The sequence below is a fragment of the Bos indicus genome, chromosome 25, assembly GCF_029378745.1.
Source record: "Bos indicus isolate NIAB-ARS_2022 breed Sahiwal x Tharparkar chromosome 25, NIAB-ARS_B.indTharparkar_mat_pri_1.0, whole genome shotgun sequence".
NCBI classification, from domain to species: Eukaryota; Metazoa; Chordata; class Mammalia; order Artiodactyla; family Bovidae; genus Bos; species Bos indicus.
In genome coordinates this window covers 16,931,308-16,957,997 of record NC_091784.1, presented here as the reverse complement: position 1 = coordinate 16,957,997, position 26,690 = coordinate 16,931,308, and the positions used below count along the sequence as shown (strand labels likewise).

The 26,690-nt window shown below is 46.9% G+C and overlaps 1 protein-coding gene across 1 annotated transcript in view; it reads right to left on the bottom strand.

Annotated features, from left to right (window-relative positions):
* The window catches only part of XYLT1 (xylosyltransferase 1), a 350,486-nt gene that overhangs the window by 9,793 nt on the left and 314,003 nt on the right, over window positions 1–26,690 (bottom strand). The window contains exons 7-11 of the mRNA XM_019987119.2: window positions 26,456–26,672; window positions 23,102–23,278; window positions 18,476–18,738; window positions 11,255–11,450; window positions 4,389–4,722 (exon numbers count right to left, since the gene is read on the bottom strand). Coding sequence (XP_019842678.2) covers window positions 4,389–4,722; window positions 11,255–11,450; window positions 18,476–18,738; window positions 23,102–23,278; window positions 26,456–26,672 — 1,187 coding nt within the window. The remainder of the gene's footprint in view (window positions 1–4,388; window positions 4,723–11,254; window positions 11,451–18,475; window positions 18,739–23,101; window positions 23,279–26,455; window positions 26,673–26,690) is intronic.

Here is a 26,690-nt window from a genome sequence, read left to right as displayed (position 1 = left end):
GAGAAAACCATAATTCGAAAGGATGCATGTGCCCAGTGTTTATTGCAGCAGTATTCACAATAGCCAGGACGTGGGAACAACCTAAATGTCTAATGACAGATGAACGGATAAAGAAGATGTGGTGTATATATATATAGAGAGAGAACTCAGCTACAAAAAGAAAAAAAAGGGGGTCATTTGTAAAGATGTAGACGGACCTAGAGTCTGTTATACAGAGCGAAGGAAGTCAGAAAGAGAAAAACAAATACTGTATATTAATGCATATATGTGGAATCTAGAAAAAGGGTACAGATGAACCTATCTCCAGGACAGAAATAGAGATGCAGGCATAGAGAATGGACACGCAGACACCAGGAGGGTGGGAAAGATAAAGTGAAAGTGAAGTCGCTCAGTCCTGTCTGACTCCTCGACCCCAAGGACTGTAGCCTACCATGCTCTTCCGTCCGTGGCATTTAAAGGTGGGACTAACTGGGAGATGATGATTGACATATATACATTACCATATGTAAAATAGATAGCTAGTGGGAACCTACTCTAAAGCACAGGGAGTTCAGGTTGGTCCTTTGTGATGACCTAGAGAGGTGGGATGTGGCGGTGGTGGGTGGGAGGGAGGTCCAAGAAGGAGGGGATACAGGTATACTTATAGCTGATTCACTTCACTGTACAGCAGAAACTAACACAACATTGAAAGCAATTATACTCCAGTAAAAAAAAAAAAAAAAACACAACTATACAAGAAAGTCATTCCTTCAGTTCCCAATGCCCCAGGAAGCAGGGGGGCTGGACTCTGTGGTTAGGAGGCAGACAGGTGGGAGAAAGCAGGAAAGCAAGCATGTCCTGTCTTGCTGTATTTAGCAGAGGCTCTCTTTTTCAAGTTCATTAATAAGTCTGGCTCTCTCCCATTTCTCCCTGATACCCACCACAGGGTGGGCAGCTCCTGCCCCCATCTCAGCAGAGATTGCAAAGATGAGAAGCTGGAGATCGGGGAGACACCTGAACTGAGAAAAGGCAGGACTTGCAAAGTGGAAAGAGCAATTAACAAACATTTGAATACTGGGAATCAAATATTGTGGTTGGTGCAGAAAACCCTTATGAAAAATGAGGTTAATGTGGGAAATGCTATTACAGCATCAGCCCACGATGCTCGCCTCTCTAATTAAATTTCCCTCAATTCCACCTCATCAGATTTCTTGAGATTACCAGGGATGCATCAATAGCAATTACTCTTGATGAATCATTTTACAAATTGCATTGCTCCCACCTTCTTGTTCCCTGTCACTGGAACATCATTAACAAATACAATTACCGACAACAGGGGGGCTGCTCCCAGTGGGATAAAATGACCCCTGGCTCACCCTGGGCATGGGTGGGAAGAGCTTGTTGTCTTTAGAAACTCCAGGAGAAAAAGAGGAAAAATCGGGACCCTGTGCATGGCCCTGGGCCATTTTACTGAGGTAGGATGGATTCAGGGCCATTCTTGTTCTAGATGTATTGAAAGCTGAGAGGAGATGGTCACTTCCATGCCTCTCCTCTACATCTGGCTTTGGGAACCCTTAGTAGTGCTAAAAATGTGAGCCTCTTCAGGGTGACACTCGAGGACCCTAAGTGGGTGGGCTCTGGCCCAGCTAGTTCTGGAGGGACTGTCTTTTGCCTGTTTCATGGGGCAGAGGAGAAGCAGACGTCCCTCTCCTGAAAACATGAGGTCCAAATCTTTCCGCTTGTTAGCACAGAAACCTGGCAGAAATTGACAGACTTCACATTAATACTCCCTTTTTAGGACTCCAAGTGCCCTTCCCCATGTCTATGTCCCTCTCTCCTTGTGTCAGTAGCTAAATGACACCCAGCCCAGAACTCTCTTTAGCTAACAGAGACTATGAAGCGTTCCTTGCTTCTGGGTTTCTGATCTGTTAGATGGAGATGGACAATTTCAAACACCCAGAGACCTAGAAATCCTGTTTCTAGGAATCTGTGTTATGGAAGAATTTTCATGGGCATATACTGTTTTAGGTTCAAGAATCTTCTTTGTGGTGTTATCTGTAACAACAACAATAAAAGAAGGTATGTGTCCACTAAGGTGGGGGACAGACTGTGGATCCTAAACTCAGAGGAATACTAGGCAGCTGGTAGTTTTACATATATTGACTTGAAAGTGAAAAAAAGCAAGTTTCACTACAAAGTGGATCATTCCACTTTTCAAAAAATGATAATATCTTTGTGATTTATTTTGTATTTGAAAGTGAAAGCCACTCAGTCATGTCTGACTTTTTGTGACCCCATGGACTACACAGTCCATGGAATTCTCTAGGCCAGAATACTGGAGTGGGTAGTATTTCCCTTCTCCAGGGGATCTTTCTGACTCAGGAACTGAACCAGGGTCTCCTGCATTGCAGGTGGATTCTTTACTAGCTGAGCTACCAACACTGAGAAACGTCTAGAAGGATGCACACTGGACTCTTGGCAGTGGCCACTCCAGGGGGTGGAACTGAGCAGGGAGGAAGATGTTGTGAGGGCCTCCGTGCATGCTAAGTAGCTTCAGTTGTGTCCGACTCTGTGTGACCCCATGGACTGTAGCCCACCAAGCTCCTCTGTCCATAGGATTCTCCAAGCAAGAATACTCGAGTGGGTTGCCATGCCCTCCTCCAGGGGATCTTCCCGACCCAGGGGTTGAACTCATGTCTCCTACACTACAGGTGAATTCTTTACTGCTGGGTCACTGGGGGATTAAGGAAGATGGTCTCCATGATAAAAGAAAGAGGAAAGGAGGGGAAATAGGAAAATAAAAGAAATATTTTTGGGAAAAAAAGAAAAAAGGCAGACACACTAGGAGTCTGATATCCCTCTCCCAGACCTACTTATCCTGAATTTCCTGTTAATAATTCCCATCATTTCTTCATAGCTTTCTACTGATACATGAGTATTGAAATAATATATTGTTGGCTTGGCCAGTTTTTGAACTTTAAATACATGCACTGTAATTATTATATTTACCACCCCCCAAAGTTATGTTCTAGACACTTGTCCAGATCAGCATGTGGAGTGTTCCTGCACTGGGTTCCCTGCTGCGTAGACTTTCGCTGTCAGAACAGACCACACTGATGGCCCATCAGATGTCAGACATCTGGATTGGTTCTGGTTTGCTGCTATTATGAACAACTCTGCTGTATTTCTGCACAAGCCTCTACCTCGGGTGGAATGTCTGTGTGGTATGTATCTATGTTCAACTTTACTAGCAAATGCTAAAGCATTTTCCAAACTCATTATGTGGCTCTCCCACCAGGACATACATCATTCTTCATTGTGTGTGAGCTCAGTTGTGCCTGACGCTTTGTGAGCCCCTCTGTCCATGGAATTTTCCAGGCAAGAATATTGGAGTGGGTTGCCATTTACTCCTCCAGGGGATCTTCCTGACCCAAGGATCGAACCCGCATCTCTTGTGTCTCCTGCCTTGGCAGGTGGGTTCTTTACCAACTGCATCACCTGGGAAGCTGGTGGCTTTCAGGACATGCATAGATGGTTATCATTCTCCAACTTGACCATCAAATAATGTTGTCTCAACTTCAAACATGTCCTAACATAGTGGTTGTGAAGTGGAATCTCTTTTTGATTTGAATTTGCATTTCTCTCATTACTCATGAGGCTGAACACCTTTTTATATGTGTGCATATATATTTTCTCTCTCTTTTTTATTTCTTTTATATCCGAGATTGGCCCTTTCTCTAAAGGGCCATATAGCAAATACTTTTGGCTCTGTGGGCAACCACTCAATAATGGCATTGTGGCCCCAAAGCAATCATAATCAGCATGTAAATGAGTGTGACTGTGTTCCAATAAAACTTTATTTACAAAAACAGGGAGTGGGCTGGATTTGGCCTGTGGCTTATAGTTCGCTCTGACTCAGGGAATTTCTGAATTTGAGCACTTTTTGTATATTCAGATGTGAGTACTTTTTTAAATGTGTGGCAAATATTTTCCTCTAGTATGTGATATGTCTCTTCACCCTGTGTATCATGTTTTTGATGAACAGAAACTCCTCTTTTAATTATTTTTATTTTAAACCGTGAACAAGATTTGCTGAAACTCAATATCAGCCTGGGTTTATTTCCCATCTGTTTCAAATATGATTAGGGCCTTCTGTAAGTCCAGCGGGACAACATCTAATAAATAGGTGTCTAATACAGACAGACGACATCACCTCTGTGTGCAGAGACAGGCAGAAAATTAGAAGGTTTGGTATGACAAATGAGCAGGAAAAATCCTGAGAGGCGAGTACTGCTCTCAAAGGCAGCCCACGTGCTCCACATCTGAGCAGCATCGCCTGCCCAGGTGGAGGACCTGGGAGGCCCTTTGTATTGGAATACTTACCCCACAGACATACTGGAGGTACTCACCTGGTTTGATGGGCTGCCTGTTTGAGAAGGTCAGAGGTGCAACGAGGAATTTGGTTTCTGCAACTGGCACCCAGTGGTGGAGAATTTTCACCGTCCAGACCCCAGGCCTCAGGGGCAAGTTCAAAGGGGGCTTGTAGTGGGTGAACTCGGCAGTGGACTCAATCAGGATGTCATAGGTAGCTGCGATGATGTTGACGGGATCCACCCAGATGACAGTCACGGTCACGTTGGGGCCCTTCCCCCATTTCTGCATGCCTACCGGCTCGTCCATGGGCCCCAGGAGACCCCCAAAGTTGCGGAAGAGCCGCTCCTTGGCATCCCAGTCAGTGCCGACCTGAAACACAGAAGCGAGTCTTGAGATCATTGGGCCTGAATGTGAGTGCTCCATCCCAGAAAGGCCTAGGATCCTGCTTTGGTTGTTGTTTAGGCACTAAGTTGAGTCCAGCTCTTTTGTGAACCTATGGACCATAGCCCATTAGGCTCCTCTGTCCATGGAATTTCCCAGGCAAGAATACTGGAGTGGGTTGCCATTTCCTCCTCCAGGGATCTTCCTGAACTAGGGATCAAACCCATGTTTCCTGCCTCGGCATGTGGATTCTCTACCAGAGGGCCACGAAAGAAGCCCAGGATTCTGCTTACTGGGCTTCATTTACCCATTTTACAGATGAGGAAACTGAGGCTACAATTAAGTTACTTGCTCAGTAATTTAAGGCTGGACAGGCAGTTGGCAGGAGATCTGGGATTTGGATCTGGTCTGAAGGATTATGGGGCTATGGTCCATTTCCTTTGGGCCTCCTGTGTCTGGTTCATGGTGTGCATGAGGAATGAATGAATGCCCACTTGCAGGCCATCCCAAGGAAACATAACTCCTGCCACTCAACAAGTGCAGCTGATTTCCACTTTGGTCGTTGGCTTTCCAGATCACGTGCCTCTTTTTAGAGCAATCACTTTGAACAAGAGTGGAGCTCAGGATTTGGAGCTGCCCTGTCATAAGCTAGGGAAAAGGAGGGTCCCTCAGCATCGCCTATCATATGCAGGATTTCAGATGGCTTTCCAAGGAAGAGACAGTTTTGGCTTCCCCAAAGCATCCTGAGCTGGACCCTATGGGGAGTGATGGTTGTATGATCCATCCTTCCTGCCAGTCAGTGGGGTGTGTGTGTATGGCTCTGACCCCAGAAATCTGCCCTTGGCTTCCATCTTTCCCCTTTTGGGGACTCCAATTTATTCTCCACCCAGTATCCAGAACAACCTAGTGAAACAGCCTCTCACTGCTCAAATCCCTGTGACTGCGCCCCTGCTGAATTCTGGTGTCCAGCACTGCTTGGTACACAGTCAATGCTCCATCAATCACCTAGTGAATGCATGCATGAATAACTTGGCAAAAAAATGAACTAATGACATAGATCCCTGATACTGGGCTCTGTTACTATTTCAAGTCAGATGAAATCGGGGGTCTTCTCTCCCCCAGGAGGTTTAGTATAAGGTTCTGAAGACGCAGTGTGCGAGCACATGTGAGCAGGCGATGAGCACACTACAAGGCCTGTACTGCTTCTGTGGTCCTTCCACGAGCAGCATCTCTGGTGCGTGTGTGTGTGGTGGGGGGGTGTGAGGAGGTGGTGCAAGTGTGAGTAAACATGTCTACACCTTGAGCAGACTTCACACGTGCAGTGCAAACACGAGCTGGTTTATGTTTTCATTGTTTCTCCATGAGTTACTATACCCATCCCTAAGACACAGGGCTCCACGGCTAATATTTATCCAGAGTTTCTGGTGTTCCAGGCCTACTGCTAAGGGCATAGGTGCATTGATTCAGCTAACATTCCCACCTCCATTGAGGGAGCACCCTTGATCTTATTGTCACTTCACACAGGAGGAAATGCTCTGAGGTTCAGAGCAGTCAGATGACTTGCTCTGGTCAGTAAGAGGGACCCAGGAAGTCTGGACCCAGGGGCTGGGTTCTTATTTACTCTTCTGTGTATCGCCTCCTATTCACTCACCCATTCATTCATTCATTCATTCACCCAACACAAATGTGTCGGACAACTACTGCCTACCAGGGGTGGTTGTAATACACAATCACGGGCCCACAGCCTGCCTCAAGTTTCCACCTTTGGGCCAAGACTGACCTTGAGGAGCTGTCCTCAGGGCAGCAGAGGGAGTCATGCAGAGTAGCAGCTGATCTCTCAGAGGACGAGCAGGGACTGCTCCTCCTGAGGACCCCTGGAGCCAGCACAGTGGCTGGAACACAGGAGGAGTGAGAACAACACTGTATATTGAGGGAATAAATGAATGAGTGAGCAGGATGCAAGCCAGGCCCCAACATCACAGAAATTTTTCTAGAGATGTCCCATTCTGCGACTTCCCTCCATACAATCCTTTCCAGTTCCTTCTTGTTGTTCATTAGTCCAGTCTCTCCTCCTGTCCTGACCTGCAAAGTCTGGTCCTTTTTCACCCAACTCCAGCCTCATCTACATCCCTCTCTCCTCCTCCACTCCACCCTGTCCAGGCCACCCTGGAACACTCTCAGCACCTCTGCCAGAAGGGCTCTCTCACCCCCTGACCTTGTGTCTGTGCCTGGCTCTCTCTCGGGCTGGCTCTTCTCTCCTTCCTCACTCTCCTCCTGGCCAGCTCATTATCCAGCTCTCAGCCCAGGTGTCACCACTCCTGAGAAGCCTGCCTTGCTTACAGGCATCCCTGACATTCTTGTCTAAGCTTAGCTTTTTATTTATGTAGTTATTTAGTGCAGTATCACATTCTAATTGGCATGCCTCTCTTCATAGCTCAAAACTGTCGACTGCATGAAGGTAGGGACCACATCTGGCTTGTTCACCAAAATATCACTAGTGTCTAAAACAATGCTCAGCACACGGTACTCACTCAAGCACACTCAATCTCTCTCTGTCAAACCATCCATCATCTATCTACATCATGAATGATTAGGGGCTGAGCATATGGGCAAATAGATTAATGATCACAAAACTCCTTTGGGGTCCTACTTAACAGAGGGATTTATAACCAATTAGGGGACTATCCCCCAAAGAAATGGGGGTGAATAATTCTCTAAGTTTGAGTTTTATAACCAAGTAACCCAGGTGGAAGAGTTGTAGAGCAGCTTACAGTGGGAAACTTGAATTTGTCCTAAATCTAGGACAGGAGAAGGAGGAAGGCAGCTGCCGTCTTCAGCACAAGGAGAGGTGGGGCTGCCCAAGAGGGGTCCCATTGCTATCACATGTCTGTGGCTCAAGATCTCACCTGACCTCACTGTGGAAGTTCACTGCCATTCACCATCAAGTGATCAATTACTCAGATTTAAGTATGTATTGAGGATCAAGCTCAATATATTGCTCCCCAGCTTCAAGCCCACCATAACTTCTTTCCCACTGCACCTAAAATGCAAGTCAAACTTCTTTCCAGGGCCTGTGAAACCCCTCATGATCTGTTCCCTGTCCTCCCGAGTCCTTCCTCCTGCTCACTGGCCATGCCAAGCTCCGTCCTGGGGCCTCAGGACCTTTGCACATGCTCTTCTTTTGGAAGATCCCAGAGTGTTCCAGGTCTCCCCACTGCTGACTCCTTTACAGGTTTCAACTCTGAAGTTATCTCATTAGAAATGCCTTCCTGAATGACTCGCTCCATCAACGTGTAACCCAGCAAGACCCTATGGGGCCTCCTCAGGACAGATCCCCCAGGTCCTTCACCTGCCTCTTGTCTGTAATAAAAACTTTACCCTCCAAGGCCTTCTTCAAATTCTAAACAATGAATTTAATCAGAGGTGTGAGAAAATGCAGAAAGAAAGGAAAACAAGTCAAGTGAGACAAAATAATAATAATTTAGCCATTAAATGAAGTCGAGGATCTTTTAGTTCCTCCTCAAGGACAATAGATAATATTCTGAGCCATAACCTCGAGCCTTTCTGCAGATACTGAAATCCCCAGCAGGTGGAAGAAGTTAACTGTATGCTGCCCACAAGCACAGAGAGCCCGGAACCATTGGAACCATAAGGTTGATGATGTTGACTCCGGATTACCTCACCACCAACCAATCAGAAGAACATCCACGAGCCGGTCATGCACCCCACAAGTGCCCTCCCTCACCCTGTCTTTAAAAAACTTTCCCTGAAAGCTATCAGGGAGTTTGGACCTTTTGAACACTAGCTGCCTGGTCTCCTTGCTTGGCACCTGCAATAAACATAAACACCACACTTTTCCTTCACCACAACCCTATGTCAATAGACTAAGCTTTACTGAGTGTGGGCGAGTGGACCCAAGTTTGTTTTGGTAACAGAAAGCTGTCCCACCAGCCTGTCAAACCCTCAGAAAACATGGATGAAGTCTTATTTTCTTTATAATCCTTGTCATTAATTGGAATACTTTGGTTCACTTATTTGCTCAATCACTGGCTGGTTGCCCTAGTAAACAGCAATCCCAAGACAACAAGGATCTGGTCTGTTCAGTTCACCACGGCCCCTCCCACCCTCACACATCACAGGCACTCGGGGACTGCCTGCTGACGGAAGGAGCATCCTTCCTCTATGCTATCAGCATGGGACTCCCAGGGATGGAGTGTGCAAACCAGGCCCTATGCAAAGCCCCAGGGCCGTGTGACCCGATGGAGATTCTCAACAGCCCACAAAGTGGCCCTGTACTTCATTCCCTCCTTCTAGTCCAATTTTACACCATTTACCTTAAAACCAAGAAAAAAATTCATGACACAAGTTTCAGGGCTCCCTGCACCCCACGCTGTTCCTCTGCCAGAGATCCGGGTGGTTCCCACACCCAGGGTACCAGAGCTATATAGCACAAGCCCTAACTAATCACTAGTCATGGATTGGCCAACATCTGTCACTGCCAGAAGTGCCCAGTTACCCACCAGCAGGCTGATAAACAGGGAGAGCCCAGTGACCAGGCATCCATCTCCTTAATGGGACATTAATGTCTTCAATCGGCTGCTTGGGCCCCCAGCACAGAATCCAACTGGGGCAGCATCTAATTGCTCCTTGACACCAGTAATTTACGAAGTGGGCTCCCACGGAGCTCGGATCCAGCCAATCCATTTGGAGCCTTCATTGAAAATGGTGGCCTGGGGTTTCCCTGGCAGTCCAGTGGTTAAGAAGCTGCCTTGCAATGCAAGGGGCACCTGTTTGATACCTTGTCCTGGAAGATCCCACATTGCAATGGAGCAACGAAGCCCGTGAGCCTCCACTACTGAGCTGGTGCTCTAGAGCCCCTGTGCCTCAACTACTGAAGCCCATGTGCTCTAGAGCCCCTGCTCTACAACAAGACAAGCCACCGCAATGAGAAGCCTGAACACTGCAACAAAAAGACCCGCTACCGCTAAATAAATACATGAATCTTTTAAAAGAAAGGAAACCGTGACTTAATAAGAAATTTCTACCCCTGCCTGATGTGGTGCCCATCCAGTCAGGCCTAGGTTGCCCAGGCAGGGCCACAGGGGCTGGAAAATGTAAGCAGGTCAGATGCTTCCTCCCACCCCACTCCTGGCCCCCAAGATTCTCCATATTCTATGGTCAGACTCTTTACCCCTAACCCAGCAGCCAGATTCACTGGGAATGCTGAAGTCCGGGGATGGACCACCTCTTTAGGTACTTGCTGACATGCAGAAAGCAGAGATAAGGTGCTGGAGTTTCATGTGGGTAACACTCACCAAGCTTGGTCATGCCTCCCCTTCCCACCAGCATCACTACCCAAGCACAGACACTCACTCATTCAGAAATCCTATTTGCATCTACAAAGGCTGTGTCCTCTTCTGTGTGCTGAGGATACAGCAATGAGCAAGTGCTTTAGTCTCTGCTCTCTTGCAGACAATCACCAATTGATCAGAGAAATCAACAAGGTCATTTGAGATGATAAACGCTAAGAAACATAAAATAGGGGTGTCCTGGATGAAAAATTGTGATAAAAGTGGGTTGGCATGGAAGGCTTCTCTGAAGGTGCACCATTTGATTTAAGATCAGAATGACCACAGGAAAAAGGTGAAAACCTGGAGGAAAGTATTCTGGGCAGGAGGATGTGGTGTGACAAGCTTGAGGCAGGAAAGAACTTGGAATATGGATAAAGATGCAAGAAGTGTGAGTGGGAAAAAGAGTGGGTCCTGGGTGAGACCAGAGAAGCAGACAGAGGCCAGATTATGTAGTGCCTTTCAGGTCTGAAGATGGTCTTGATGTTACAAGAGAGGTGCTAGATGAATCCATCTCCCAAGGCAGAAAAATAACTCAAAGCCGATGCAGTCCTGGGAGGTAGAAACTGCGTTCCACGGATCCATGCATCCACGCATCAGACCATCTGTCCATCTATTGACACCTCTGTCCAATCCTCTACGCATGCATACATCCAACACTCATCCATTCAATGACTGATCTGGTGATGACTCTGAGTTAAACCCTATTCTAGGAACTGGGGAGGCAAAAGCACAATTAAGCATAGGATTTGTGGCCTAAGTGACCTGGATTCAGTGTTGGGCTCTTCTGCTTCCTAGCTATGATCCAGAAAATGATTGACTCTCCATAGGCCTCAGTTCTCCAATCTGTAAGATGGGACTAATGCCACAACTTTATTAGGAAACTGGCTTGTTATTGGTTTATTACTAACACAGGATTAGAAGGAATCACTAATTAGGGTAAAAAATGAAAAGGAATAGAAGTTCTACTGTAAAGAAATACCAAGGCTCCAGGTTGGTTGGTGCACTGATATGCACCACCCTGGACCTTCTCCAGGCACAGGGCGAGCTTATCTTTGGGGTCCTTCAAGGCACCTTCTCCTCCATTTCCAACTAAAAGTGTCAGAGCAGGAATAGAACCCAGCAACTGTGCGGCCAGAGGCAATGTTGTGAGAGAGTCTTTGGCCTCCTACCTCAGAAAACTGAAGTCTCCCAAAGTCGCTGGGTGGGCTGGCGATCTTGAAGACTTTCTTCGGCATCACCCATGTCTCCAGGGTCTCGAGTTTGCTCACGGCCAGGTTTGTAGCATGATGCTTGATCAGAAAGCCCTGGAAACGGTCAGCAAGGAAGTAGAGGTGGACAGAGGCTGGGTGGCCCATTGGATAGTACCTGAAAAACACGCACAGGCTCACGCGAGCTCACGGGTCAGGACTGGGTGTGAGTCGGTCACGATGGGGCTCCTCACCCATCATGCCGATCCTGTTCCTAAGATAACCCCCACTTCATACAAAGCTCACTGCATTCCTGAAGGCTGTTCCCGTATTTCTAGGACCTCAATAACTATTAACAATAACTTTTCTGCTGATCATACGTGTAAAACATACCGACTGTATGAAAGCACAATTATGAAAATAAAAATGCCTACTTTGGATGCTTCTTCCATGTTGCTGTCCTTCAGTTGCTAACAACAGCTAACTAACAAGTTGTGTCCAACTCTGCGCAACCCCAGGGACTGCAGCATGCCAGGCTTCCCTGTCCTCCTCTACCTCCCAGAGTTTGGTCAAGTTCACGTCCATTGGGTCCATTGATGTTATCTAACTGTCTCATCCTCTGCTGCCCCATTGTCCTTTTGCCTTCAATCTTTCCCAGCATCAGGGGTAGATGATGTCAATTCACAGATATATTCAGTGATCCTCCGGTGCTGGGTACTGAGAAGCAACAATGGTGTGCCAACAATGTCATCATGACATATTTCCTTTCAGCCTTATTTTCTATGCACATATTTACATAAATTCTCTATAGCTGGGATCATAATATACACACTGGCTCTATCCTGGTTTTGCTTCATCGTATTTCCTGATCATTATCATGTCTTTGAATAGTCTCTGAAAGCACGATTTTTTTGTGTGTGTATACATTATTCCAGTGTATGTAATACCGTGACATGGAACTATAATACCAAAATATAGTTTTATAAACAGGGAAAGTTCCCCATCATTGAGTGTTCAACTTGTTTCTAATTTTTTTTTTTTGCCATTCTAAACAATGCTGCGGTAAGCATCCTTGAGCAAAAATGTTTTGGGAAACATCTTTCTCCCTCTCTAATCTCCAAGAGGCTCTTGATGTCTGCTGTGTAAGTTTATCAGAAAGGTTGTTCCGATTTACACTCTCACCGTCCTTTTCACCAATGCACTGGGTAGGATGCTTAAAAAGTATTGCCAATCTGAGATAAATACATACATAGACAAATAGCATGTTTTAAGATGCAGGTCTTTGATCCACAAAGGGGCTGAAAGGGTCAGGGAAGCTAAACAGATGCCCAGAGGAGGAGGGGGGAGAACAGACAGAGAAGGAAGGACGAGCGTGGACAAGCCTAGGTCTCTGTCCTTCCCAGCTGTAAAATGAAAAGCTGCCGGCTTCTGCACTGTGTGAGGTGCAGGGCACTTACAGGATGCTTCTGGTTCCAGCATTCCACAAATCACTGTCCCGCTCACTGCCTTCCCTCTGGTCCTGCCCTGGAGTTTAAGTCTTTACCTCTGATTATAACAGGGAAGCTGCCTTCCTGTGTTATGCATCTCCTGAAATCACTGCCTTGTTATCAGGTGCCTCCGGGGCTCTGAGCAAAAAGACCTGCCCCGTCTTCAGACTGCTCACCGCACATTCCCGGCCCTCGCAGGTCCACTTGGGTCTGGACTTTGGAAGCAGAAAACCCCTCCCTGTGCTGCAGAACTTGCTGCCATGATGGAATGTTCTACATCTGCACCATTCAGCCCAGTAACCCTAACCACTGCTGATGACAGAGCTCTTGACGTATGGCTGGTGTGGTTGAGGGACCGCACATTAAATTTGAGTTCATTTAAACTTAAATGTCTCCTTGTGGAGACAGCATAGATGGTGCTGTGAAAGTGTCTTGGGGTTGCCTGCATTGATGTCCCCAAATTGTCACTTCTTCTGTCTCTTTCCCACGTGACTTGGTGGGTTTCCTTGCACCAGTGAGGTGAGTCTATTTCCCCCTTCTCAAACCTGCTTGGCCAGCAGGAGATGAGGTATGGTGCCAGTTCTGAGCCCGGATCCCAGGTAGGCTTGCACATTTTCCATCCCCTCTCTTGCTCCTCTGTGATCACTGTGAGAGCACAGGTGGGCTAACATGTGGGAAGGTGAGATGTTTGGAGCAGAGCTGAGCCACCCCAGGTATCCCAGCCGAAGCCTTCCTAGACCCACCAACAACTCCCAGCCAAGGGCAACAGAGCCTCCCTTCTGACCTGCCCCTGGCTACAGAAGTGGAAGAGATGCCAGCAGAGCCTAGGAATACTGCTCAGCTCATGTGCAAGCTTGAAGGCTCTGTAAATGCTTATTGTTTCAAAACACCGACTTGGGGCTAGTTTGTTATGTGACATTATTACAATGGATAAATAATACACTGTCAGGGCTCATTCTGGAAGGTGGGTGGACTAGTGAAAGTTGAAGAAAAGCAGGAGAAATTATTACCATGGAAGTCAAAAGAAGCAAGTGTTTCCAGAAGGGGGCAGTCGGTTGTATGGGATGCTGCTAAGGGGTCAGGTAAATAAGTGATGGTCAAGAAACCCAGGAGTTAACCTTGCATTGCCCCTGTTCCTTCTTCCAAGAAATCCTGTTTTCTCCACCTGAATCCATTCTCTACTGTCCTATGCATGGCCAGCATCCTGGTCCAAGCCACCATCATGTCTTATCTGGACTTTTGCTGGAGCTGCCTTACTTAACTTCCTCCTTCTTTTGTCTGCTGTAATGGATTCTCAGAGTAGCCATATCTGTCATCCCTTCCTTAAATACCACAAGGGGCTCTGCTTATGCTTGGATAAAACCCGACCTCCTTAGCTGGTCTACAAGGTCCTGCCTCTTTCTCTAGCCTCATTTTGTTTACCTTTGTCCCAATTCACCACCTTCTAGCCACGTGGACCTTATTTTGAAGTCTTGAACACCCTAAGCTCACTTCTAGCCCAGGGCCTTTGCACGGGACATTCTCTCTGCTGGGGATACTCTTTTCCTCTACTGATTGCATGGTGGGCTCTGTCTTATCTTTTTGGCTAAATGTTACCATCTCAGAGAGATCTTCCTTGACTGCTGACTCTTAAGTCACCAACTCACTGCTGTTACTTGAACTTATCCTCACTGCAGAGCATTTATCTTTAGAGACTTTTGTTCTTGTTGCTGTGAGCTGGGGTACTGCTTGTCTTCACACTAGAATGGGAGGACCTTGAGCTTGGGGCCTGGTCTGTCTGGGTCATGGCTGAGTGCCCAGTGCCTAACACACAGCCTGCCACATGGTAGATGCTCAATCGATACTTAAGGTTTGAGTGAAGATTCTAGAAGGATATTCTCTTGAACTCTTTGCTTCTAAGATACATCTAGGGAACCGGAAACCAGAACTGAACACAAAGTCCCTTGGTATGGACTCTAGACTGTATATGGTAATTAAGTAACTAAAACTGAGAGGAGAGTTGTAACTACATGCAATAGAGGATGTCAGATGCAACACAATAGAACCTAAACCATGCCTCTGGTGCATTTGCTTGGCCCAAAGGTGTTTTTATTTCTTATTTAAATGAGGTGGGCATTAAAAAATTTGGGAAGCTCACACAAAAATGTGGATTTCTAATTTGTCTGAAAAAATCAGGAGATGTGATTGGTAGCTCCAAGTGTACATTTCCACAGGGCAAGGATGTGCTGGAATTCAGCACCAGGACCCTGGGGGCCCCTGGTCCATAGGATCAGTCCATCCTTAGCTAAGGACACATGCTTCCCTCCTGGCCCTAGATCACATTTGAATTTGAGGACCTGTAATAAAACACTGACATCCTTATCTCTGAAAGGGACTCTCAAGCAAACTTTCATTTTCTTATTCCCTCCATCTGCCATTTTGAAATTTTCTGCAATGAATAAATGTTATCTTCTAATGACAAAAAAAATCAATAAACATTTTTTTTTATAAAAGTGTATACTATAGACTAGAAAGCCACAATCTGCATGAAATGTCCAGAGAAAATGAGATTTTTGAAATAAAGTCTACTTTTTCCCCAGATAGCTCTGGGGTAGGAATTTACTGTCTTTTGCCTTTTGGGATAAGGGTCCTTTGTCCTGATTTATTTTTAGGCTTGTATTAATAAATATATTGGCTTTGCCCACAGCAAGGCACAGGGGTTCCATTATAATAAAAAATGAAGTAGAAGCCAAAGGATTCCAGGCCTGAGGCAACGTGATGGCTTGCTTAATCCCAAAACAAATAGCAGAAGAAAACTTCAGCAATCATAAATCACTTGGAGGTGTCTTTCAAAATTTCATCTAAGATTATTTACCTTACAAATGCTATGAAACTTGGGATTAAAACTACTCTTGAAACGATATTTGCCTTCCAAGCACAGGCCGTGTGTCATCTCCTGGGGCCATATACTGTGGCTCCTGGGACAGGGATTCTGCCCCTGGACTAGCAGGGAGGAAAAAACATTCACTGATGACCTTGATCCTCACTGATGACCTTGACCTGAGGCACTGCTGTTAGAGCAATGGGAGTGTTAAAGGAAAATCTGTTTTCAAATGAGGAAAGGTGAGGGGTGGGCTATTGGGGAAGCTCTTAGCCAGCTTCACAGAGGAAATGGCACCTGAGATGACCCTGGAAGCCTCGGAAAAGGTGGATTGAGTGGGGACAGTCAACAAAGGACAGCACAGAGGAACTGACAGACAGTTCATATGACCAGTGATGGAGCAAGTAGCTCACACAGCTGCATCTTAAGAATACTGGAAACTAAATATCAACAATGGCATAAGCATTTACTAAAGCACTTCAGATATAAAATACTGTTAAAATGGGGATAATGATAATAATAATACATGACTAATAAAGTAGTTTTAGAGGATTATCCCCTTTAAACCTAACAACACCTTATGCTGTAAGGCTTATTATTATTCCCATTTTACAGATGAGGAAACTGAGGCTTAGGGAGGTTCAAGACTTGTCCAAGGCCAATAGCTAGTAAGAGTGGAGTTCAAATGGCAGGTTCTGGGTTTCTAACCCATTCTGGTCTTCTTTTAAACTAAATCAGGACCTGCAGGTAGAGGAGAGAGAAGGCTGAGGAGAAAATTGTTGCAGGCATGTGGAAACCCAGCTGATCTGCATGGGGTCCCAGTCAGGAAAACCTTCCATGTTTTCAGAGTTTTGTAGAACAAAATAGTTCCTTTCCTGTCCCCCTTCCGTTCTTGAGAGGAAGGAAGAGCAGGGCAAGGAGGGACACGTAGAAGGCTCAGAGGAGAAAGACTGATGCTAATAATTTTTTCTTTGTTGGTTAAAGAGGAAGGTGAGAGGAGGAGGCAGAGGCAGAACAAGAAAGAGAAGGAGAGTTGATTGGAGGCACTTCTGGGAGTCCATCCTCAGAAAATAATCAGAAAGGAGAATGGAAAAAAAAAAGGCTTTCTGCAAAAAGATATTCATCAGAACAATGGCAACAGGAAAGGGCTGGATTAAGCAAACTCTGGAATTTCTACTCAACGGAATACCAGCGGCATTAAAAAGGGTCATTATCATTATGGAAAGCTGCAGAGGAGCAAGGAGAGGAGGGGCTAATATTACAATGCTGAGCGAAAGAAACAGGACACGTAATCCTTGCAATTATGAAATATCTGCAATGCATATTGCTGAAGAGGAAGAGAAGCAGCCCCAAATTAAAAGGGTTTGGTAGGCTTAGGGAAACGCAGGGGAGGTGGGGGTGATGTTGAATCCTTTCCCCACCTTCCCTCTTCTTTCCAAATATTCTAGAACATTCTTTCCTGAAGTATCAACTAGTACCCACCAGTGGTAGATGAGATGATTCTAAAGGTTGCTGCTACTGCTGCTGCTAAGTCGCTTCAGTCGTGTCCGACTCTGTGCGACCCCATAGATGGCAGCCCACTAGGCTCCCGTCCCTGGGATTCTCCAGGCAAGAACACTGGAGTGGCTTGCCATTTCCTTCTCCAACGCATGAAAGTGAAAAGTGAAAGTGAAGTCGCTCAGTCGTGTCCGACTCTTAGCAACCCCATGGACCGCAGCCTACCAGGCTCCTCCGTCCATGGGATTTTCCAGGCAAGAGTACTGGAGTGGGGTGCCATTGCCTTCTCCGTCTAAAGGTTACATGAACGTTTTAAATAATGGTTCTGCCTTCCATGATGTTACTGGTTATGTTCTCAGGTCTGACAAAGATAGTATGGTTGTGTTTTAGGAAGGAGTCAATTTTCAGAGACACATGAAATGTTTATGGGATTTGCTTCAATCAAACTGATCTGGGAGGAGGGGGAAGGTGGGTGAAGGCAGAGATGAAACTGCACTGGCTGGGAGTCGGTAATCACTAGAGCTGACGATGGGAGATGGGATTTCATTTTTCTCTCCATTTGGTATATATCTGACATTTTCTAAAACAAAAAATAAAACAAAAATGTTCGGTATTTTCATGATTACTTTCCATTTAAAACAAACAGAACTATCTAATATGGTGCATAAAGCTTTTTTCTAAAATATGTATATTTAGCCTAAAGAATGAGTCCACAGAAAGGTAGGACTTCCCTGGCGGTCCAGTGGTTAAGATTCCATGCTCCCAACGCAGGGGGCTTGGGTTTGATTCCTGGTGGAACTAGATCCTGCGTGTGTGTGCGTGTGTGTGTGTGCGTGTGTGTGTGTGCGTGTGTGTGTGTGTGTGTGCGTGTGTGTGAGTTGCTCAGTCGTGTCCAACTCTTTGTGACCCCATGTACTGTACACCACCAGGCTCCTCTATCCATGGAATTCTCCAGGCAAGAATACTGGAGTGGGTAGCCATTCCCTTCTCCAGGGGATCTTCCCGACCCAGGGATGGAGCCTGCACTGAAGGCAGATTCTTTACTGTCTGAGCCACCAGGGAAGCCCAGATCCCACATGCCACAACTGAAAGATAATGCATGCCTGCAACTAACACCCGGTATAGCCAAATAATTTTTTTTTTTTTTAAAGAATGAGTCCACAGAAAGGAAATAAGTAGGTAAATATTAGATCTGCTATTCTGAGAAGGTAAAAGGGTTATGAGGGCTTAGACAGGAAATGCTCTGAACGCTGGGAAGTCCGCGTGGCTGACTGTTCGGGAGAAGCGTGGGGTGCAGCCGCAGCCCCCGCAGAGGAGGGATGTCCCTCGTCCCTGGTCACCCCGCCCCTCCCGGCTCACCTGCAGCTGCTCTCCCCGGGGGCGCGCAGCGACGCCTCTGCCCGACGGAGGCCCAGGCGGGAGAAGGAGTGGTACAAAGTCAGCGTGACGTCACTCAGGCTGTGGATCCCGTCGGGCTCGTCGTAGACGTTCTCCCAGTAGGAGCGGAGGCCCGGGGTGCCCGCGGGGTAGTTCCCATACAGGTAATAGTCCAGCTGCCCGATGATTTCCTGATTCACCACAGCTTCAAACTTGCGGGCAAAGAAGGTGGGCCGGGCTGTCTGCTGTGCTCGTGGGATAAAGAGAGCTGAGTCAACCAGTGGGATGGGGGAGGTGGGGATGGAGGAGGCGAGCTCTGCGGTCCCAGCCTGTCTGGATCCACATCACCATTCAGACACCTACTGCCCTCTCTGTTCTCAGTTTCCTCATCTGTCAAAAGGGTTTTAGGATTGAACGAGTTAATATTTGTAAAGCATTGAAAGCAATGAGGGACACGGAAGTCAGCTTCATTTAAATATCTGTGAAATAATTACATCTTAGATGGTTATAGTTGGGAGGGATCTCAGAAATCATTTAGCTGGAGGTCTAGGGCAAATACCGCCTACAGAAGTATTTTAGTTGTCCGGAAGAATGTTTTAAAATTGAATTAACTGGCAACATTTTATAAGTGGAAGAGTTCATGGAAACTTTTGGCTTCTCTTGAAAAAGAAATGATCTGGCAACGGTAGGACTACGTTCCTGCATCGTAACACATAGTTAAAACTGAATAGCGGCTGTCCCTTTAGATGGGTATGGGCCTTGTGGCTCACCACAACCCCTACCACTCCCTACTGTCTCCTGGGCGTTATAATTGACTTACAGACTCAGAGGGAACACCCTGGATTTACTGATCAGAATCCCTGGAAGTGAGGCTTAGAAATCTGTACACTTAACAGGCTTCGAAGGTGATTCGTTTGCTCACTAGGGTGTGACGACAAGGCAAATGACATCTGAGCTGGCTGCAGATCAGTCGCCTAAACAGCCTTAAAATATTCAGATTCTGGAGTCCTTCTCCAGACCTACTGAGTCAATATCTCTGAAGATGAGGTTTAGGAATCTGTATAGAAAAAAAAAAAAAGGCTCCCAGGTGATTATGCTACATGTTTGAGGGCTACTTATGTAAACAAAATTTTCAAAGGGGCTGAATGCGTAAGAGGGAAAGGGACTGATCTAAGGTCACACAGTAAGGTAATGCGAGAGCCAGGATTCAGATCCAGGGTCATGGGTTAGAGAAGTGAAGTACTGAGCACTTGTTATCTACCAGGTTTTAAACCATGGTCTGGGGCAAGATCAATAAACCTTTTCAGCAAAATGGCAGATAATAAATATTTCCAGCTTTGCACCTACTCAGCTCTGCTGTCAGAGTGTGAAAGCAGCCATAGACAAACTGGAAAATGAATGGGTCTGTGGCTGTGCTCCAGAAACAAGTCATTTACAAAAACAGGGAGCGGGCTGGAGCAGCCCAGGGGCTGTAGCTTGCTGACCTCTAGTCTAGGGCTATGGAAACAACTAAACCACAGACCCTTCCTTTGAGGGGCCTGTGATCTTGTGCAAATTTTGACCTTCATTTAAGTCTAGCATTATTCTCACTTCAATGCATTAAGAGCAACAATAATGACAATAAAAACTGAGCATATACGATACGTAGAGCATTGCATTTTGTCATTATCTCTAATCCTCCCAATAACTCTGCAAAGTGGGTGCTACGATTCCTATTTTACAGATGAGGAAACTCAACTTAGAGAAGGGAAGGGATAATGTACAAACACACAGTCATAAGATTCAAACCCAGATGACTCTAAAACCCAAATTCTATTGACTATATCATCTTAGGATCACACTGCTAGTCAAGTGAATCTGAAGCCCCAATAACAAAAACTCTTGTTAATGTTTTGGAATATCCCATCTGCTCTCTGCTTCACAGACACCTGGGACACCCACCCCTACCCTTTCTCTGCAGTCGAGGGGTTAGCTCAGTTCCCTTATAGGAGCATTAAAAAGAGCCAGAACATGTGGGTTAAAATTCTCACTCTATGTCTCTCTAGCTATATATGTCTTTGGGGAAGTTATCCAGGGCCTCAGTTTTTCCAGTCCTTAAAATGGGTATAATAATAATATAGGTACTTAGCATAGAATCTGACACACAGTGTTAGCAGCTATTATGAGACTGTTATCACTATGCCTTTAAGTCTACTACAGGGACTTCTAAGTCTTCACGTTCTGGAGGCAGAGCACCAGAGTAAGTGGCAGGGCAGCCTCCTTTTTCCTCCTAAGAGTCTCTGATCATACCTGGAGCTCCTAAAAAGCACGTTTCTATGTTTATAGTTCTCGTCCTTGGAGTTATTTCCGTAAGAACTCAGAGTTCCTTACAGGCAGCAGTTTCTTGAGTCTGGACGTTGAGAAATATTCTTGATCTTTGTTTGCTGTGAATTGAAGAGCTGTGAGCATGTGACTCGGTCTCTATGTTAGCTCATCTTTATCAGGGGCCACAATGTCCCCAGGATGCCGGGACTGGAATACAACTGCTGCTGCTCTGGAGTGGCCCAGGAGGGGCAGTGCACTCAAGAATTGCCCTATCTCCTTGCTCTAAATGATGAAGGTCCTTTGCAATGAGGGTGAAAGCTGATCCTCTACAAAAGAGGGAATTGTTCTGTTTCTTTTGTCCCGCTTTGAACAGGTCAAATATTCCCCTTGCCACCCCTTTCTGCTCAGCAGACCGTTTATGCACAGACAATGGAGCTAAAATGTCACCCAAGTTCACCCAACCTCAATTAACATGGGTTTGAGGAGGCCCCTGGGTAGCTTTCAGTCTTCCACCAAAAACAGGCCTAAAGAATACTCATTGCAGTAACTGCTTACACGGTGAAAGGCGTTAGGTGGGAACCTTGAGGGAATATGAATGATGGGACAAAACCCGCTGTGTATTCTACATTCCACCAGGCATGGAATCAGGTTGGCAGCAGGGTCTGGTGGAAAAAGCTCAGGCCTGGACCTGGAAACACCCGTGTGGGACCTCCCACCCTACCACTCCACTACTGCATGTCCATGGACAAGTAAGTCCCCTCTTGTGCCTTGGTTTCCCCACCTGCACAATGGAGATGATTTCTACCCAGTGAAGACAACGCCTGCAGAGAACCTGGCACATAGCCTGGAACACAGAAGACCCCAACCCCATGCTTCTCAAACAGAACAGCCTCCCTGTTGCCTGGGGATCTTGTTAAAATGCAGATTCTGACTCAGCAGGCCAGGAGCAGCAGAGATTCTGCATCTCTAACAAGCTCCCTGGTGATGCTGATGCTGCTGTTCTACAGACCACACTCCGAGGAGCTGGGCTAAGAGGCTGGAAGCTCCATGGGGGCAGTTTCGGTCCTCTCATGGTTCAGTTATGTGCCAGAGTGAGGCAGTAGGGACACTTTGGATTGGGTAATCAGCCTGGCATTCTTGTCCCTGCCCCCAACACCCTCCATCACTCCAAGTTAGCGGTTTGGGGAGCAGCATATCATCTCCACGTGGTAGCTCTAGTGACCTCAGAGTGGCCTGTGAATGTATGCTCTGGGCAGCTGAGGCTGGGCATGGGGAGGAGGAGAAGAGGAAGAATTCAGGGTGCTGGCCTGGAGGGAGCAGGAGGCGTGCTCACGTGGGATGGAAAGAGGTTGCCATCCTGAATAGGTCTGGGTCCAAGGCACCCTTGGGGCTCATGGGAAGCAGATGGACACTGGCCACCCTTCTGCCTCTCCTCTCCCCAGAGCATGAACTGCTGGGCCCTGCAGAGATACCTGCGATGGCAAGCAATTTTCTTCTTGTTACTCCTTTAAGTTCACAGAGCACGGTGGTTTGTAAACCTGGCTGCTCATCAGAACTTCCCTAAGTCTGCTACATTAAAAATAAAAATTCCTGAGCCTCACTGGAGATCAGAAGCTCTCGACTGGGGATGTGTTTGCCCCCGGTGGATATCTGGTGATATCTGAAGACATTCCTGGCTGTCATGTCTGCAGGGTGCTACTGGATCCCCATGGGGACATTAAACAGTGACATCCTGGTTGTCACAGTGGAGGGTGGGGTGCTTCTGGAATCTAGTGGGCGGAGGCCAGGGATGCTGCTTAAACATCCTACATCCCTCCACCCTAACACAGAATTATTCAGCCACGATGTTAAGAGTGCTGAGGTTGAGAAACTCTGCACTCTAACCAAGTTTGTGCCCAGAAATGTATTTTAAACAAATATTTGGGGAGATTCTGATCAAAAGGCAGCATAGAGAAATGGATGCAAGTACGGCCTTTGAAAACAGATATGTTGGGCTGTGTGACCTTGCATAAAGTTTTTGATCTCTCTCTACCTCAGTTTCCCTATCTCTAAAATAATCTATCTCTGTGTCTATCTGTCTTCTGAGGCTGTTGTGGAGTAAATGAGTCGACACAGGCCAAGCGGTTAGATGGTCCCTTGCGTGGTGTTAGTGATCAGTAAGTGTTGGCTATTGTGGATGTTGTTATGGTTATCATCAACAGCTGGGGTGGGAGTGTGTGGGATGTGATGAGCTGCAGGGCTGTCTTGGACACCTGCAGATGCTAGCTGGAAGGCACAGGCAGGTGGGCTGGGTGGGCAGCTCACCTGGAAGCGGTGGAAATCCTGCGGCTTGAAGTCATTGGGGGAGCAGCCGCACCAGTCCACGATGTGCTTGTACTGGCACTTACAGCCCAGCTTGCGGTTCCAGTTGGTGATGCGCAGATTGTTGTCCACCATGGTGTCGCAGTGCGGGCTGTTCTCCAGGACCGTGTGGAAGAAGGACTGAGGGGGAGAGAAGGGCCTGGCTTGAGACCTCGCCCAGTCTTCTTCGACTGGGCTGGGGTGGGGGTCCTTCCCAGGGACCACCTGACACTGAAGAGACTCTCTTGCAGACTCAGCTGTTCTCTCTGCAAATGGAATTAGTCCCATGCAGGCCTAGCCAGAGCACCCTGGAAGTTTTGCCCAGAGTGGCATTCTGCTTAGCAGTTACTGCTCTGTTTCTCTAAGATGTCTCTTCTCAGCAGCCTAGAAACTGATTTCAAGACATCTCTTATGACCCAGTACATCCGTTCAGCAGAGAGAAAAAGTCCCTTCAGGGCTTCCCTGGAAGCTCAGCTGGTATAGAATCCACCTGCAATGCAGGAGACCTGGTTCAATTTCTGGGTTGGGAAGATCCACTGGAGAAGGGATAGGCTACCTACTCCAGTATTCTTGGGCTTCCCTGGTGGCTCAGATGGTAAAGAATCTGCCTGCAATGCAGGAGACCTGGGTTCAATCCCTGGGTTGGGAAGATCCCCTGGAGGACGGCATGGCAACCAACTCTAGTATTCTTGCCTGGAGAATCCCCATGGACAGAGGGGCCTTGCGTCTACAGTCTGCAGGGTCGCAAAGAGTCAGACACAACTGAGTGACTAAGCACAGCACGAGGTATGTCAACACATGAGGACCAGAGGAAAACATTGGGACAATTTTCTAAAAAAACCCTGGACCAAAGGACTCTTGATTTTACAAACAGCTAGACCTGAAACCAAAGGGATTCAGTCTGAGATATTTTGGAACAAAGACTGAAGCCCTGGAATTTCACTCCTGGGAGAGGGACGCCAGAATCATGGACGCCCTCCTGCCCCAGTCACAGGAGGAGGGACTACAACACAGGGAGGAAAGGTGGGGTGTGCTGGGGCTTCCCGCTGTCCATGGTGCTGAAACAGACACCATCATTTCCCCCTATTCCTGAGGCTGTTGGCCAACCTCTCCTAGGAATCTGAGAAAAAGGCAATGTTGAGAGTGAAGAGAGAGACCAGAGCAGAGACATATGGTTGGAGCTGCTGAAAGAGAGAGATGGGGAGAGAAAGACACACACACACTGACTTCTATTTGGACACTGTTTTATAACAACCTCAGATACCAGGGTGATATGCTTTCCCCTGCTCTCTGCTTCCTAGGGGAAGCTATTGGGGAATACGTGTCCACCTGTTGCAAACTCATGGCACAGCCTTCAGATTTCTTCTAAGTTCATCCCTTAGAGGTGGTTTGGGAAAAGGGCAGAGCAGAAATGCTGGGATGGAGGAGGTGGGATCTAATAGAGATGCTGGAATGTAAAGTGCCTGGGTGCTCTGTGGGGTAGAGGGTGGGGTGGGTGGGACAGAGACAGCCAGCATTGGGATGCACACCTTGATTAAATCAAACAAAGTCCCAAACAGTCTCTTCTCAATGGCTGAGTGGATAAAATGAGGCTGTATCCACATCACCCAGCTGACCCTCTTGTGATGCTAAATGACATGTCTGTGAACCTGCATTTTAAGCTTGAATTGTCTAAAAGCCCAAACAGGCACATATTCTCCATCAAGCAGTGGGGTAGGTACCCGATTATCAATTGTCTTGTGTCCTTTTGTAATGATGCAGAAAAGATAATGGATGAGGAGGTTATTGGAATTGAGAGAGAAAGTGGGTTTTGCTGAAACATGATTAAAAGCTGATGACTTAACATGTATACAGAATAGCAAAACCTGACCCAGTGATGACAAGCCCATCATCCCTTAGGAGTTATGTCAGCAGTCAGCCCTACTCAGAGCTTGGCCCTGCCCCAGATGTTGGTGAGGGATGTGGAAACCATCAAATGAGATGCATTGTCTTGTTTGGCCTGGAAACACAGAACCTGAGTGGCCCTGAGATGTGGCACAGCCAGGAATGGTGGGCCATTCATGGGAGGTGTCACAGGCTTAATAGAAACAGCCAGCACTGGAGTTTTCTGAAGTTAGAGATTAGGGTGAAAGTGAACTAGAGGTCAGGGAACTAATCTAGAATCTGTCTGCCCAGGTCTGATAAGAAGGCTGCTGGCTGTTGTCAGGAGCAACACTGTAGCACTGAGTCCCTACCCATTTCCAGATGGGGCTGGGGCTGTTTCAGAATAGCCTGCAATCTTACACACAGGACTTTCTGAAATGGACTGAATGTTTGCATCCCCGCAAAATTTATAGGTTGAAACCCTAACCCTCAAGTGATGGTGTCAGGAGGTAGGGCCTTTGGAAAGTGATTGTAATGAGGGTGGGATCCACACAAATGGGATTAGTGTCCTTCCCTCACCCCTTAGGCCATGTGAGAACACAATGAGAACTGTCAGTAGGCAGTCTGCAACCAAAAAGAGAGAAAGCACCTGACCACACTGGCACCTTGACCTACAACTTCTAGCCTCCAAAACTCTAAGAAGTACCTTCATTCCACTGTATCCTGTTTTGACACTCTGAACTAAGATAGTTTCCCATCCTGAGGTCTGAAAAGTGGTGGCAGACTTCTGAGACCTTTTCAAATAGCTGCAAAAGCTAACAAGAAATACTGGGTCCTAAGCATTTGGCCACAATGGCTGTCAATGCAGGAGGCAGAGCAAACCCAACAATAGCCCTGGTTTGGCGATCACCAGAACTTCTGATGTGACTGATGGGGCCAAAACTACTGGAAAAGAGGGGCTGTCAAAAGTTGATACGGGTGTCTCTAAAGAAGCCAGCATATACAATTGTGCAGGTTATGCTCTGCACAACCCTGTGGGTACCATTGACATTGTAGGTATGAGAACTTTGTATTTTTTTCAATAGCAATTTTCTAAAAAATGGCAATAAAGTTGTTCTAACAAAATTAGTATATTGTGATGATTTTATGACTGACGGGAGCCAAGCATCTTGAGGAAGAACTACCTTTTTTTACTTTACACTTTTAAAGACACTGTATAGATTGCTGGTGGCAGCCTTGTGCATCTCCTCCATACAACGACCTCCCTCTGGACTGGATGGGACCAGGGGTCCTACGGTAAGAGTAAGGTTCCTGGTAGCTGGCACAGTTCCCCATCTTCCTCTGGATGTTTGGAGGATAATGCCATGTAGCTTCACCAAAAATTCAGCACCCACTTTGCTCCAAGGGCTAGAGCCAGCCCCTACCTTTCTCAGGGACTTTTCCCCAGATACTCACCTCGGCAGGAAGCAGAGTATAGGAGTAGAATTGCTTCATTTTGGTCACCAGATCGTCAGTGGAGAACGTCACATACTCTACAAACTTCCGGTTTAGCAGGAACCAGTCTGAGCCGCCATCTACAGCAATGCCCTCTGGGATCCTCCGGTCCCCCAGGCGCCACATGTGGGCGTCACACTCCAGGAAGAGCCTGTCCAGGCCCTGTTTCCGGATGAACCTGGACAAGACAAAGTCA